Here is a 14,799-nt window from a genome sequence, read left to right as displayed (position 1 = left end):
CCCCCCCTTCCCCCCTTCCCCCCCCTTCCCCCCTTCCCCCCCCTTTCCCCCCCTTCCCCCCTTCCCCCCCTTCCCCCCCCTTCCCCCCCTTTCCCCCCCTTCCCCCCCCTTCCCCCCCCTTCCCCCCCTTCCCCCCCTTTTCCCCCCCCCTTTCCCCCCCCTTTCCCCCATTTTCCCTCATTTTCCCCCCCATTTTGCCCCCCCCCATTCCCCCCCCCCTTTCCCCCCCCCCTTTCCCCCCCCCTCACCCCGTTGTGCCCCCAGGGCCGGGGTGGCGCTGGGCTGGGGGCTCTGACCAGCGCTGCCCCCCCCGGGGGGGGGACGAGGACCCCGACGGCAGCCGCTGCGCCGCGCTCGAGGAGTCCGCAGGTGAGATGGGGGGCACCCCAAAAACCCACAACCCCCCCTCCCCCCCAAAAAAAAAAATGGGGACCCCCCCCCCCTTTAACACCCCCCCCCCAAAAAAAAATACACCCCCCCCCAGGTTTCCTGAGCTGGGAGGGAGAATCCTGCGCGGAGAGGAAACCGTTCCTGTGCCAGCGGGTGGAGTAGGGGGGCACCCCGAAATCTGCACCCCCCCCAATATCGGTTGGACCCCCCCACTGCACCTCAACATCGATGGGACCCCCCACAGCTGCACCCCAATATCGATTGGACCCCCAAGTGCACCCCAATATAGACTTCACCCCCCCACACTGCACCCCAACATCGATTGGACACCCCACTGCACCCCAACATCGATTGGACCCCCCCACTGCACCCCAACATCGATTGAGCACCCCATACTGCACCCCAATATAGACTTGACCCCCCCCACACTGCACCCCAACATCTATTGGACCCCCCCACACTGCACCCCAATATAGATTGGACCCCCAATTGCACCCCAATATAGACTGGACTCCCCCCACACTGCACCCCAATATAGACTTGACCCCCCCACTGCACCCCAACATCTATTGGACCCCCCCCACTGCACCCCAATATCGATTGGACCCCCAATTGCACCCCAATATCGATTGGACCCCCCCCACTGCACCCCAATATCGATTGGACCCCCACACTGCACCCCAATATCGGTTGGAACCCCCACTACACCCCAACATCGACTGGACCCCCAAACCGCACCCCAATATTGACTGGGACCCCCCCCACCTGCACCCCAACATCACCTGGAGCCCCCAACCCCCCCTGCACCCCAAAAGGGCCCCCAAAGGCCCCCCAATAAAGGACCCGCAGCACCCCTGGATCCTTGTGGGGGTCCCCAAAACATGGGGGGGGAAGGGCAAGGGTGTCCCCAAGAGGAGGGGTCCCCAACTCAGGGGGGGTCCCCAATTCGGGGTGTCCCCAACTCAGGCTGTCCTCAATATGGGGTGTCCCCAACTCCAGGTGTCCCCAACTCGGGGTGTCCCCAGCTCAAGGTGTCCCCTCTGGGGTGTCCGCAATCCAAGGTGTCCCCAACTTGGGGTGTCCCCAATCCAAGGTTTCCCCAACTTGGGGTGTCCCCAACTTGGGGTGTCCCCAATTCGAGGTGTCCCCAGTTCAGGGTGACCCCAGTTCAAGGTGTCCCCAAATCGAGGTGTCCCCAACTCGGGGTGTCCCCAGGTCAAGGTGTCCCCAAACTGGGGTGTCCCCAGTTCGAGGTGTCCCCAATCCGAGGTGTCCCCAACTCAGGGTGTCCCCAGTTTGAGGTGTCCCCAGTTCGAGGTGTCCCCAACCCAGGGTGTCCCCAACTCAGGGTGTCCCCAACTCAGGAGTGTCCCCAGTTCAAGGTGTCCCCAACCCAGGGTGTCCCCAATTCGGGATGTCCCCAATCCAGGGTGTCCCCAACTCAGGGTGTCCCCAACTCAGGAGTGTCCCCAACTCAGGAGTGTCCCCAATCCAGGGTGTCCCCAGCTCAAGGTGTCCCCAACTCAGGGTGTCCCCAATTCGAGGTGTCCCCAATCCAAGGTGTCTCCAACTCAGGGCGTCCCCAGTTCAGGGTGTCCCCAGTTCAAGGTGTCCCCAATCCAGGGTGTCCCCAACTCAGGGTGTCCCCAGCTCAAGGTGTCCCCAACTCAGGGTGTCCTGAGTTCGAGGTGTCCCCAATCCAAGGTGTCCCCAGCTCAGGGTGTCCCCAATCCAAGGTGTCCCCAACTTGGTGTGTCCCCATCTCGGGGTGTCCCCAGCCCTGGTGTCCCCATCTCGGGGTGTCCCCAGCCCTGGTTTCCCCAACGTGGGGTGTCCCGGCCCCGGTGTCCCCGACTCGGAGCGCTGGGTGCTCCATCCAAGCTTTATTGCCCGCGGGGTTGGGGGGTGAAGGGGGTTCGGGGGTGTGGGGGGGGGGTGACCCCCGGGATCGGGGGGTGGGGGGGGGGTTGGGGGTTGGGGTGCAGCCCCCCTCACAGCTCGTGCTGGCACAGGAACGGGAACCGGGACTGGCAGGGGTAGTCGTGCCAGAACTGGAAACCTGGGGGGACACCACGTCACCCCCAGCCCCGACACCCCCCAACGGGACCCCAGCACCCCCACCCCCACCCCCTTCCACCTCATCACCCCGGCACCCCCACCTTCAGCCCCACACCTCCATCACCCCCAGCTCCATCACCCCCATCACCCCCATCTTCAGCCCCTCATCTCCATCACCCCCAGCTCCATCACCCCCATCACCCCCACCCTCATCCCCACATCTCCATCACCCCCACCTTCATCCCCACATCTCCATCATCCCCACCTTCATCCCTGCATCTCCATCACCTTCATCTCCATCACCCCATCACCCCCATCTCCATCACCCCCATCAACCCCATCTCCATCTTCTCATCTCCATCACCCCCAGCTCCATCACCCCCATCATCCCCATCTCCATCCTCTCATCTCCATCACCCCCAGCTCCATCACCCCCATCACCCCCATCTTCATCCCTGCATCTCCATCACCCCCATCACCCCCATCTTCATCCCTGCATCTCCATCATCCCCAGATCCATCACCCCCATCAATCCCACCTTCATCCCTGCATCTCCATCACCTTCATCTCCATCACCCCCATCACTCCCACCTTCATCCCTGCATCTCCATCACCTTCATCTCCATCACTCCCACCTTCATCCCCACATCTGCATCAACCCCACCTTCATCCCTGCATCTCCATCACCCCCATCACCCCCATCTCCATCCTCTCATCTCCATCACCCCCAGCTCCATCACCCCCATCACCCCCACCTTCATCCCTGCATCTCCATCACCCCATCTCCATCACCCCGACTCCATCCCCTCATCTCCATCACCCCCATCATCCTCATCACCCCCATCTTCATCCCCACATCTCCATCAACCCCACCTTCATCTCTGCATCTCCACCACCTTCATCTCCATCACCCCATCTCCATCACCCCCATCAGCCCCACCTTCATCCCCACATCTCCATCACCCCCATCACCCCCACCTTCATCCCTACATCTCCATCACCCCCACCTTCTTCCCACATCTCCATCACCTTCGTCTCCATCACCCCCATCACCCCCATCTCCATCCTCTCATCTCCATCACCCCATCTCCATCACCCCCATCTTCGTCCCCACATCTCCATCACCCCCATCACCCTCCTCTTCAGCACATCATGTCCACCACCCCACCTCCATCCCCTCATCGCCATCACCCCCATCAACCCCACCTTCATCCCATCATCTCCATCACCCTCATCACCCTCCTCTTCATCCCATCATTTCCATCAACCCATCTCCCCCATCAATCCCACCTCCATCCCCTCATCTCCATCAATCCCATCTCCATCCCATCATCTCCATCACCCCCATCTCCATCCCATTATCTCCATCACCCCCATCTCCATCACCCCCATCAACCTCATCACCTCCACCTTCATCCCATCATCTCCATCACCCCCATCAACCTCATCACCTCCACCTTCATCCCATCATCTCCATCACCCCATCATCTCCACCAACTCCACTACCACCCTCCTCCCCTTCACCCCGTTATCTCCGTCCCCCCATCATCTCCATCCACCTCACCCCGTCACCCCGTTATCTCCGTCCCCCCATCACCTCCACCCGCGCCCCCTGACCTGAGGTCTTCTCGAGGACCACGCAGAACTCGTTGTGCAAGAGGTTGTTGGGTTGTCCAGCGTCCCACCTCGTGAAGTCCAGGGCCGAGTTATCCAACCACTTCCACCGCCTGTTCTGGGGGTCCAGGGGGGCAGGGGTCAGTGGGTGCTCAGGGGTCAGTGGGTGCCCAGGGATGGGGTCAGTGGGTGCTCAGGACAGGGGTCAGTGGGTGCTCAGGGGTCAGTGGGTGCCTAGGACAGGGGTCAGTGGGTGCTCAGGGATGGGGTCAGTGGGTGCTCAGGGGTCAGTGGGTGCTCAGGGGTCAGTGGCTTCTCAGGACAGCGGTCAGTGGGTGCTCAGGGGTCAGTGGGTGCTCAGGGATGGGGTCAGTGGGTGCTCAGGACAGAGGTCAGTGGGTGCTCAGGGGTCAGTGGGTGCCTAGGACAGGGGTCAGTTGGTGCTCAGGGGTCAGTGGGTGCTCAGGGGTCAGTGGGTGCTCAGGGGTCAATGGGTGCTCAGGACAGGGGTCAGTGGGTGCTCAGGGGTCAGTGGGTTCCCAGGACAGGGGTCAGTGGGTGCTCAGGGGTCAGTGGGTTCTCAGGACAGTGGTCAGTGTGTTCTCAGAGATAGGGTCAGTGGGTGGTCAGTGGGTGCTCAGGACAGGCGTCAGTGCGTTCTCAGAGATGGGGTCAGTGGGTGCTCAGGGGTCAGTGGGTGCTCAGGACAGGGGTCAGTGGGTGCTCAGAGATGGGGTCAGTGGGTGCTCAGGGGTCAGCGGGTTCCCAGGACAGGGGTCAGTGGGTGCTCAGGGGTCAATGGGTGCTCAGGGGTCAGTGGGTGCCTAGGACAGGGGTCAGTGGGTGCTCAGAGATGGGGTCAGTGGGTGCTCAGGGGTCAGTGGGTTCCCAGGACAGGGGTCAGTGGGTGCTCAGGGGTCAGTGGGTTCTCAGGACAGTGGTCAGTGTGTTCTCAGAGATGGGGTCAGTAGGTGGTCAGTGGGTGCTCAGGAGAGGGGACAGTGGGTGCTCAGGACAGGGGTCAGTGCGTTCTCAGAGATGGGGTCAGTGGGTGCTCAGGGGTCAGTGGGTGCTCAGGACAGGGGTCAGTGGGTGCTCAAGGATCAGTGGGTGCTCAGGGGTCAGTGGGTGCTCAGGGATGGGGTCAGTGGGTGCTCAGGGGTCAGTGGGTGCTCAGGGGTCAGTGGCTTCTCAGGACAGGGGTCAGTGGGTGCTCAGAGATGGGGTCAGTGGGTGCTCAGGGGTCAGTGTGTTCTCAGGACAGGGGTCAGTTGGTGCTCAGAGATGGGGTCAGTGAGTGCCCAGGACAGGGGTCAGTGGGTGCTCAGAGATGGGGTCAGTGGGTGCTCAGGGGTCAGTGTGTTCTCAGGACAGTGGTCAGTGGTGCTCAGAGGTGGGGTCAGTGGGTGCTCAGGGGTCAGTGGGTTCTCAGCGATAGGGGTCAGTGGGTGCTCAGGGATGGGGTCAGTGGGTGCTCAGGGGTCAGTGGGTTCTCCGGACAGGGGTCAGTGGGTTCTCAGAGATGGGGTCAGTGGGTGCTCAGGAGAGGGGACAGTGGGTGCTCAGGACAGGGGTCAGTGGGTGCTCAGAGATGGGGTCAGTGGGTGCTCAGGGGTCAGTGGGTGCTCAGGGATGGGGTCAGTGGATGCTCAGGGGTCAGTGGGTTCTCAGGACAGGGGTCAGTGGGTGCTCAGAGATGGGGTCAGTGGGTGCTCAGGGGTCAGTGGGTTCTCAGGACAGCGGTCAGTGGGTGCTCAGAGGTGAGGTCAGTGGGTGCTCAGGGGTCAGTGGGTTCTCAGGACAGCGGTCAGTGGGTGCTCAGAGGTGGGGTCAGTGGGTACCCGGGGTGGGTCCCTCACATGCTCCTCGTCCTTGAGGCCGATCCAGACGTTGGCTCCGTCGTTCTGTCCGGCCACGTACTCCGCCAGGACGACCGCGGCCCCCGAGCTGTGGATGGAGCTCAAGGTCCCCATGGGGCCGTAGCGGCTGCATTCCTCCTGGGGAGACACGGTGGGGGGTTCTCAGCACCCACCAGGCCACAGGAACCCCCAAACGAGGTTCTCAGGTCCTGGGGTGCCCCCATCCCACCTCCGCCTCGGCCTGGGTTCTCCTCTCGGCGAAGTAGCCGTAGCAGAAGCCCCGGTAGTAGCGCCAGTTGCGGGGGCAGCTGCTGCGGGACCTCACTGGGACGCGCTGGGTGACACAGGACTCGGGACCTGCGACCAGGGGCACCACCGGTCAGGGGCACCCCCAGATGGGGACACCCCCAGTCCTGGGACACCCTTCAATGCATGGAGAAGCCAACCCATGGACACCCCTCAAACCATGGAGAACCCAATCCATAGACAACCCAACCCATGGACACCCCTCAAACCATGGACACCCTGAACCATGGACACCCTTCAAACCATGGACACCCCTCAAACCATGGACACCCCTCAATCCATGGACACCCCTCAAACCATGGACAACTGAACCCATGGACACCCCTCAACCCATGGACACCCTGAACCATGGACACCCCTTAACCCATGGACACCCTGAACCATGGACACCCCAACCCATAGACAACCCAACCCATGGACACCCCTCAAACCATGGAGAACCCAATCCATGGACAACCCAACCCATGGACACCCCTCAAACCATGGAGAACCCAATCCATGGACACCCCTCAAATCATGGACACCCCAACCCATAGACAACTCAACCCATGGACACCCCTCAAATCATGGACAACTGAACCCATGGACACCCCTCAACCCATGGACACCCTGAACCATGGATACCCCTCAATCCATGGACACCCCTCAAACCATGGACACCCCTCAAACCATGGACACCCCAACCCATAGACACCCCTCAAACCATGGACACCCCTCAAACCATGGAGAACCCAACCCATGGACAACCCAACCCATGGACACCCCTCAATCCATGGACACCCTGAACCATGGACACCCCTCAAACCATGGACACCCCTCAATCCTCAAACCATGGAGAACCCAAACCATGGAGAACCCGACCCGTGGATACCCCTCAAATCATGGACACCCCAAGCCATGGACAACCCAACCCATGGACACCCCTCAACCCATGGACACCCCAAGTCAAGAGGCAGAGGGAGCAGGGATTAGGATTTAGGGATTGGGAATCAGGGGTTGGGGATCAGGGACGAGGGATTTGGGATGAAGAGATCAGAGTATCGAGGAGCAGGGACTGGGGATCAGGGATCTGAGATGAGAGGTTTGGGATCAGGGATCAGAGATTGGGAATCAGGGATTTGAGATCAGGGATTTGGGATCTAGGGTTTGGGATCAGGGCGCGGGGATTGGGAATCAGAGATTTGGGATCAGGGATTTGAGATCAGAGATTTGGGATCGGGGATGAGGGATTGGGAACCAGAGATTTGGGAGCAGGTAGGAGAGATTGGGGATCAGGGATTTGGGATCGGGGACGAGGGATTCGGAATAAGAGATTTGGGAGTGAGGCAGTGGGATCGGGGCTGAGGGATTGGGAATCAGGGACTGAGAGTCAGAGATTTGGGATCAGGGGTTTGGGATGATGGATGAGGGACCAAGGAGCAGGGATTGGGAATCAGGGATTAGGGATTAGGGATCAGGGACTGGGAGTCAGGGATTTGGGATCATGGATTTGGGATCAGGGGTTGGGAATCAGGGCTGAGGGATTAGGAATCAGGGATTGGGAATCAGAGAGTTGGGATGAGGGATTTAAGATCTGATATTTGGGATCGAGGATGAGGGATTGGGAATCAGAGATTTGGGAACGGGTAGGAGAGATTGGGGCTCGGGGCTTTGGGATCAGGGATTGGGAATCAGAGAGTTGGGATCAGGGATTTGAGATCTGATATTTGGGATCGAGGACGAGGGATTGGGAATCAGAGATTTGGGAGCGGGTAGGAGAGATTGGGGCTCGGGGCTTTGGGATCAGGGATTGGGAATCAGAGAGTTGGGATCAGGGATTTGAGATCTGATATTTGGGATCGAGGACGAGGGATTGGGAATCAGAGATTTGGGAGCAGGTAGGAGAGATTGGGGCTCAGGGCTTTGGGATGAGGGATTGGGAATCAGGGATTGGGAGTCAGAGAGTGGGGATCAGGGATTTGGGGTGATGGATGAGGGGCCAAGGAGCAGGGATTGGGAATCAGGGATTAGGGATCAGGGACTGGGAGTCAGGGATTTGGGAGCAGGGGTTTGGGATCAGGGCTGAGGGATTAAGGATCAGGGACTGGGAGTCAGGGATTTGGGAGCAGGGTGTTTGGATCAGGGATTAGGGATCAAGTCTTGGGAGTCAGAGATTAGGGATCAGGGACTGGGAGTCAGGGATTTGGGAGCAGGGACTGGGAGTCAGGGATTTGGGAGCAGGGTTTTTGGATCAGGGATTTGGGCTCAGGGCTTGGGAGTCCTGATCAGGGATTTGGGATGGAGCTTTGGGTGTCGGGGATGTGGGGAGCGGGATGCGGTGTCGGCACCGTGCGCTGGTTCCAGGGTGGAGTTGCCGGCACGTTCCACCAGGACGCGGGCGGCGGGCAGGGAATCGGCGCCCAGGAAGGACACGAGGAGGAGGCAGCCGAGCAGGCAGCCGCCAGCAGGCCCCGCACCCATCCTGCTGCTGCCGAGAGACACGAGAAGGTCCTGAGCACTAGGGCGGCTCGGGGGGTGCCGGGCCACCTGGGTGGGTGCTGGACCACCTGGGTGGGTGGTGGACCCTATGGATGGGTGCTGGACCCCATGGATGGGTTCTGGACCCATGGAAGGGTGCTGGACCCTATGGATGGGTGATGGAGCCTATGGATGAGTGATGGGCCACCTGGGTGGGTGCTGGACCACCTGGATAGGTGATGGACCCAATGGATGGGTGATGGACCCTATAGATGGGTGATGGACCCTATGGATGGGCAATGGACCCATGGATGGGTGATGGACCCCATGGATGGGTGATGGACCCATGGATGGGTGATGGACCCTATAGATGGGTGATGGACCCTATGGATGGATGATGGACCCTATAGAAGGGTGATGGACCCTATGGATGGATGATGGACCCTATGGATGGATGATGGACCCTATGGGTGGATGATGGACCCATGGATGGGTGATGGACCCATGGATGGGTGATGGACAACCTGGATGGGTGATGGACCCTATAGATGGGTGATGGACCCTATAGATGGATGATGGACCCCGTGGATGGATGATGGACAGCCTGGAAGGCTGATGAACCACCTGGATGGGTGATGGACCCCATGGATGGGTCCTGGACCCTATGGATGTGTGCTGGACCCTATGGATGGGTCCTGGATCCTATGGATGGGTGCTGGGCCACCTGGGTGGATGCTGGACCACCTGGATGATGCTGGACCCTATGGATGGATAATGGACCCTATGGGTGGATGATGGACACCGTGGATGGGTGATGGACCCTATAGATGGGTGATGGACCCTGTGTATGGATGATGGACCACCTGGATAGGTAATGGATCCCACGGATGGGTGATGGACCCTATAGATGGGTGATGGACCCTATGGATGGATGACAGACCCTAGAGATGGGTGCTGGACCACCCGGATGACGCAGGGGTAAGGAGACCACGGGACATGCAGGGAGAAGCACTCACCGATGGCTCCCAAGCCGGTGTCCGAGGTGTCTCTGGGTGGGTGATGAGCGTGGGGGGCAGCCGGGTCCCCGAGGGTCCTTCTCTCTGTCCCCTTGTCCGGTGTCTCCTGCTTTTACGTCTGCGCTGGGAGGGAAGCTTGGGCAGGAGCTTCCTGGAAGGGCCCGGCCACTTCTGCTTTCCTGGAACGCGGCGTTCGTTATTGCATCGTCCAGGCTCTAACGGGGACAACTCGGGCTCCCAGTGTGACCAGTGAGACCAGTGCGGCTTCCGGGCTGCTCCCACAGCTCTGCCCCTGGACATCGGGGGGACACCAAGAACATTGGGGTCACGAGGAATGCGATCACAGCGTCCTTGGGACACCAGGAGTGGGACTAGAGCATCCTTGGGACACCGGGAGTAGGACTAGAGCATCCTTGGGACACCAGGAGTGGGACTAGAGCATCCTTGGGATACCAGGAATGGGACTAGAGCATCCTTGGGACACCAGGAGTGGGACTAGAGCATCCTTGGGGTCACCGGGAGTAGGACTAGAGCATCCTTGGGACACCAGGAATGGGACTAGAGCATCCTTGGGATACCAGGAATGGGACTAGAGCATCCTTGGGACACCGGGAGTAGGACTAGAGCATCCTTGGGGTCACCGGGAGTGGGACTAGAGCATCCTTGGGGTCACCGGGAGTGGGACTAGAGCATCCTTGGGGTCACCAGGAGTGGGACTAGAGCATCCTTGGGGTCACCAGGAGTGGAACTAGAGCATCCTTGGGACACCAGGAGCGGGACTAGAGCATCTTGGGGTCACCAGGAGTGGGACTAGAGCATCCTTGGGGTCACCAGGAGTGGGACTAGAGCATCCTTAGGGTCACCAGGAGTGGGACTAGAGCATCCCTGGGGTCACCAGGAGTGGGACTAGAGCATCCTTGGCGTCACCGGGAGTGGGACTAGAGCATCCCTGGGGTCACCGGGAGTGGGACTAGAGCATCCCTGGGGTCACCAGGAGTGGGACTAGAGCATCCTTGGGGTCACCAGGAGTGGGACTAGAGCATCCTTGGGACACCAGGCGTGGGACTAGAGCATCCTGGGGTCACCAGGAGTGGGACTAGAGCATCCTTGGGACACCAGGAGTGGGACTAGAGCATCCTTGGGACACCAGGAGTGGGACTAGAGCATCCTTGGGACACCAGGAGTGGGACTAGAGCATCCTTGGGGACACCAGGAGTGGGACTAGAGCATCCTTGGGGTCACCAGGAGTGGGACTAGAGCATCCTTGGGGCACCAGGAGTGGGACTAGAGCATCCTTGGGGACACCAGGAGTGGGACTAGAGCATCCTTGGTGTCACCAGGAGTGGGACTAGAGCATCCTTGGGGTCACCGGGAGTGGGACTAGAGCATCCTTGGGACACCAGGAGTGGGACTAGAGCATCCTTGGGGTCACCAGGAGTGGGACTAGAGCATCCTTGGGTGACCAGGAATGGGACCACAGTGTCCTTGGGTCACCAGGAGTGTGGTTGACGTGGAGAACCCATGTTTATCTTGTAGAACCCATATATGACGTGTAGGAACCCATGTGTGATGTGTAGGAACCCAAATATGATGTATAGGAACCCACGTTCATTGCGTAGGATCCATGAATGATGTGTAGGAACCCATGGATGATGTGGAGGAACCCATGGATGATGTGGAGGAACCCACGTCTGGTGTGTAGGAACCAATATATGATGCGTAGGAACCCATGTTCGTTGTGTAGGACCCATATATGATGTGTAGGACCCATGTATGATGTGTAGGACCCATGTATGATGTGTAGGAACCCATGGATGACGTGTTGTACCACCCTGGAGGTCCTGCTGCCTCCATCATCTCCACCATCTCCCACAAACCGACCTTCTCCCCCCCTCTCCCCGTTTCGCAAGGTTGGGTTTGACTGTTGGGCTCCTCACCTCTGGCCACAAACATGAGGGGACCTTTCTGCCCCCCCTTTCTACCCCCATCCCTTTCTACCCCCATCCCTTTCTGCCCCCCATCCCTTTCTGCCCCCAATCCCTTTCTGCCCCCTATCCCTTTCTGCCCCTGCTTTCTACACCCCATCCCTTTCTGCCCCCGCTTTCTGCCCCAATCCCTTTCTGCCCCATCACTTTTTGCCCCCCTCTTTCTGCCCCCTACCCCTTTCTGCCCCCCATTCCTTTCTGCCCCACCTTTCTGCCCCCAATCCTTTCCTGCCCCCCATTCCTTTCTGCCCCCTCTTTCTACCCCCTATCCCTTTCAGCCCCCCATCCCTTTCTGCCCCCCCTTTCTGCCCCCATCCCTTTCTGCCCCCCATTGCTTTCTGCCCCCCATCCCTTTCTGCCCCCTACCCCTTTCTGTCCCCCATCTCTTTCTGCCCCCCCTTTCTACCCCCATCGCTTTCTGCCCCCCATTCCTTTCTGCCCCCCCTTTCTGCCCCCATCCCTTTCTACCCCCCATCCCTTTCTGCCCCCCCTTTCTGCCCCCTATCCCTTGTTGCCCCATCCCTTTTTGCTCCCCCTTTCTGCCCCCAGCCCTTTCTACCCCCCATTCCTTTCTGCCCCCATCCCTTTCTGCCCCCCCTTTCTGCCCCCCATCCCTTTCTGCCCCCCATCCCTTTCTGCCCCTCATCCCTTTCTACCCCCCATCCCTTTCTGCCCCCCCTTTCTGCCCCCATCCCTTTCTGTCCCCCTTTCTATCCCCCATCCCTTTCTACCCCCCACCCCTTTCTACCCCCCATTCCTTTCTGCCCCCCTTTTCTGCCCCCATCCCTTTGTGCCCCCCTCTTTCTACCCCCCCTTTCTGCCCCCCATCCCATTCTACCCCCCCTTTCTGTCCCCCAACCCTTCCTGCCCCCTGCCATCACTCCCAGTTGCCCCATTGCCCCCCAACTGGGGGTGTCGTCCCCCCCGGTGTCCCCCGTCCTTGTCCCCAGCGGCCGTTACCGACTTCTCCTTTCCGGGGGGCCGTTGCTCTTATCGGGGTTCCTGCTCCTTATCTCACCCCCACAGCGGGGACTGAGCCCCAAAACTGGGGGTTGAACCCCCCCATCTTGCCTCCTCCCCCCCATTTTGCCCCCTCTCACTTCCCATTTTGCCCCTCACCCCCATCTTCCCCCTCATTTTGCCCCCCTCACCCCCTTTTGCCCCCCTCACCCTCCTTTAGCCCCCCTCAATCACCCCATATTGCCCCCCTCATTTGACCCCCGTACCCCATTTTCTCCCCCCTCACCCCATTCCCCCCCCCATTTTAATCCCACTCACCCCATTTTGCCCCCTCTCACCTCATTTTACCCCCCCCATCCCCCCCCCCAAATCATTTCCCACCCCTGTTTTGGGGCCCCCTCACCCTCTTTTGCTCCCCATCACCCCAAGTCACCCCCATTTTCCTCCCCATTTTGCCCACCTTCACCCCAGTTCCCCCCATTTTGCCCCCTCTCGCCCCATTTTGCCCCCCATTTTGCCCCCCTCACCCCTGTTTTGCCCCCTCATTTTGCCCCCTCACCCCATTTTGCCCTCCCTCACCCCCATTTTACCCCCTCATTTTGACCCCTCAGACCATTTTGCCCCCTTCACCCCAGTTCCCCCCATTTTGCCCCCTCTCACCCCATTTTGCCCCCACCTCTACTTACCCCCATTTTGCCCCCCCATTTTGCCCCTTACCCCATTTTGCCCCCCACTTTGCCCCCTCACCCCATTTTGCCCCCCATTTTGCCCCTTACCCCATTTTGCCCCCCACTTTGCCCCCTCACCCCATTTTGCCCCCCCATTTTGCCCCCACCTCTACTTACCCCCATTTTGCCCCCCCATTTTGCCCCCTCTCGCCCCATTTTGCCCCCTCACCCCTGTTTTGCCCCCTCATTTTGCCCCCTCACCCCATTTTGCCCTCCCTCACCCCTTCCCCACCATTTTGCCCCCCTCACCCCATTTTGCCCCCACCCCCATTTACCCCCATTTTGCCCCCCCATTTTGCCCTCTCACCCCATTTTGCCCCATTTTGCCCCCACCTCTACTTACCCCCATTTTGCCCCCCCATTTTGCCCCCTCACCACATTTTGCCCCCTCACCCCCATTTTGACCCCCCATTTTGACCCCCTCACCCCATTTTGCCCCCTTCACCCCAGTTCCCCCCATTTTGCCCCCCCATTTTGCCCCGTTTCACCCCATTTTGCCCCTCACCCCCTATTTACCCCCATTTTGCCCCCCCATTTTGCCCCCACCCCATTTTGCCCCCCCATTTTGCCCCCTCTCAACGCATTTGGCCCCCTCACCCCATTTTGCCCCCCCATTTTGCCCCCTCACCCCATTTTGCCCCCCTCATTTTGACCCCCTCACCCCATTTTGCCCCCCTTCACCACGGTTCCCCCATTTTGCCCCCCCATTTTCCTCCCTCTCACCCCATTTTGCCCCACACCTCTATTTACCCCCCATTTTCCCTCCCATTTTGCCCCCTCACCCCATTTTGCCCCCCCATTTTGCCCTCTCACCCCATTTTGCCCTCCCTCACCCCCATTTTGCCCCCTCACCCCCATTTTGCCCTCCCTCACCCCCATTTTGCCCCCCTCATTTTGCCCCCCTCATTTTGCCCTCTCACCCCATTTTGCCCCATTTTGCCCCCACCTCTATTTACCCCCCATTTTCCCTCCCATTTTGCCCCCTCACCCCATTTTTGCCCCCCCATTTTGACCCCCTCACCCCATTTTGCCCCCTTCACCCCAGTTCCCCCCATTTTGCCCCCCATTTTGCCCCCTCTCAACCCATTTTGCCCCCTCACCCCATTTTGCCCCCCCCCATTTTGCCCCCTCACTCCATTTTGCCCCCCATTTTGCCCCCTCTCAACCCATTTTGCCCCCTCACCCCATTTTTCCCCCCATTTTGCCCCCTTCACCCCAGTTCCCCTCATTTTGCCCCTCATTTTGCCCCCTTTCACCCCATTTTGCCCCTCACCCCTATTTACCCCCATTTTGCCCCCCTATTTTGCCCCCTCACCCCATTTTGCCCCCTCACCCCATTTTGCCCCCCTATTTTGCCCCCTCACCCCATTTTGACCCCCCATTTTGCCCCCTCTCACCCCATTTTGCCCCTCACCCCTATTTACCC

At 59.9% G+C, this 14,799-nt stretch overlaps 2 protein-coding genes across 4 annotated transcripts in view; one reads left to right on the top strand and one right to left on the bottom strand.

Annotated features, from left to right (window-relative positions):
• LOC138735055 (dromaiocalcin-1-like) overlaps window positions 1-655 on the top strand; it is a 2,695-nt gene extending 2,040 nt beyond the window's left edge. The window contains exons 4-5 of the mRNA XM_069882920.1: window positions 265-369; window positions 485-655. Of these exons, the coding sequence (XP_069739021.1) occupies window positions 265-369; window positions 485-552 (173 nt within the window). The 3' untranslated portion in view covers window positions 553-655. The remainder of the gene's footprint in view (window positions 1-264; window positions 370-484) is intronic.
• Window positions 656-2,253: 1,598 nt separating this feature from the next.
• On the bottom strand, window positions 2,254-9,919 carry LOC138735053 (C-type lectin Cal-like). 3 transcript variants are annotated; one of them, XM_069882918.1, is made up of 6 exons: window positions 9,701-9,919; window positions 8,555-8,691; window positions 6,151-6,278; window positions 5,904-6,059; window positions 4,066-4,180; window positions 2,254-2,449 (listed from the first exon to the last, which is right to left on the bottom strand). In XM_069882918.1, exons 2-6 carry the CDS (start codon window positions 8,685-8,687, stop codon window positions 2,382-2,384), a joined length of 600 nt encoding a protein of 199 aa, XP_069739019.1. In that variant the 5' UTR covers window positions 8,688-8,691; window positions 9,701-9,919; the 3' UTR covers window positions 2,254-2,381. The 3 variants fall into 3 exon arrangements, with proteins under 3 accessions (XP_069739019.1, XP_069739018.1, XP_069739020.1); XM_069882917.1 differs by having other exon boundaries at window positions 8,555-8,694; window positions 9,701-9,918; XM_069882919.1 differs by having other exon boundaries at window positions 5,922-6,059; window positions 8,555-8,694; window positions 9,701-9,913.
• Between the last annotated feature and the right edge of the window lie 4,880 nt (window positions 9,920-14,799).

The sequence above is a fragment of the Phaenicophaeus curvirostris genome, unplaced genomic scaffold (genome assembly GCF_032191515.1).
Source record: "Phaenicophaeus curvirostris isolate KB17595 unplaced genomic scaffold, BPBGC_Pcur_1.0 scaffold_399, whole genome shotgun sequence".
Lineage (NCBI taxonomy): Eukaryota > Metazoa > Chordata > Aves > Cuculiformes > Cuculidae > Phaenicophaeus > Phaenicophaeus curvirostris.
Note: the sequence above shows the minus strand (reverse complement) of the source record. Positions and strands in the feature narration are given on the sequence as shown.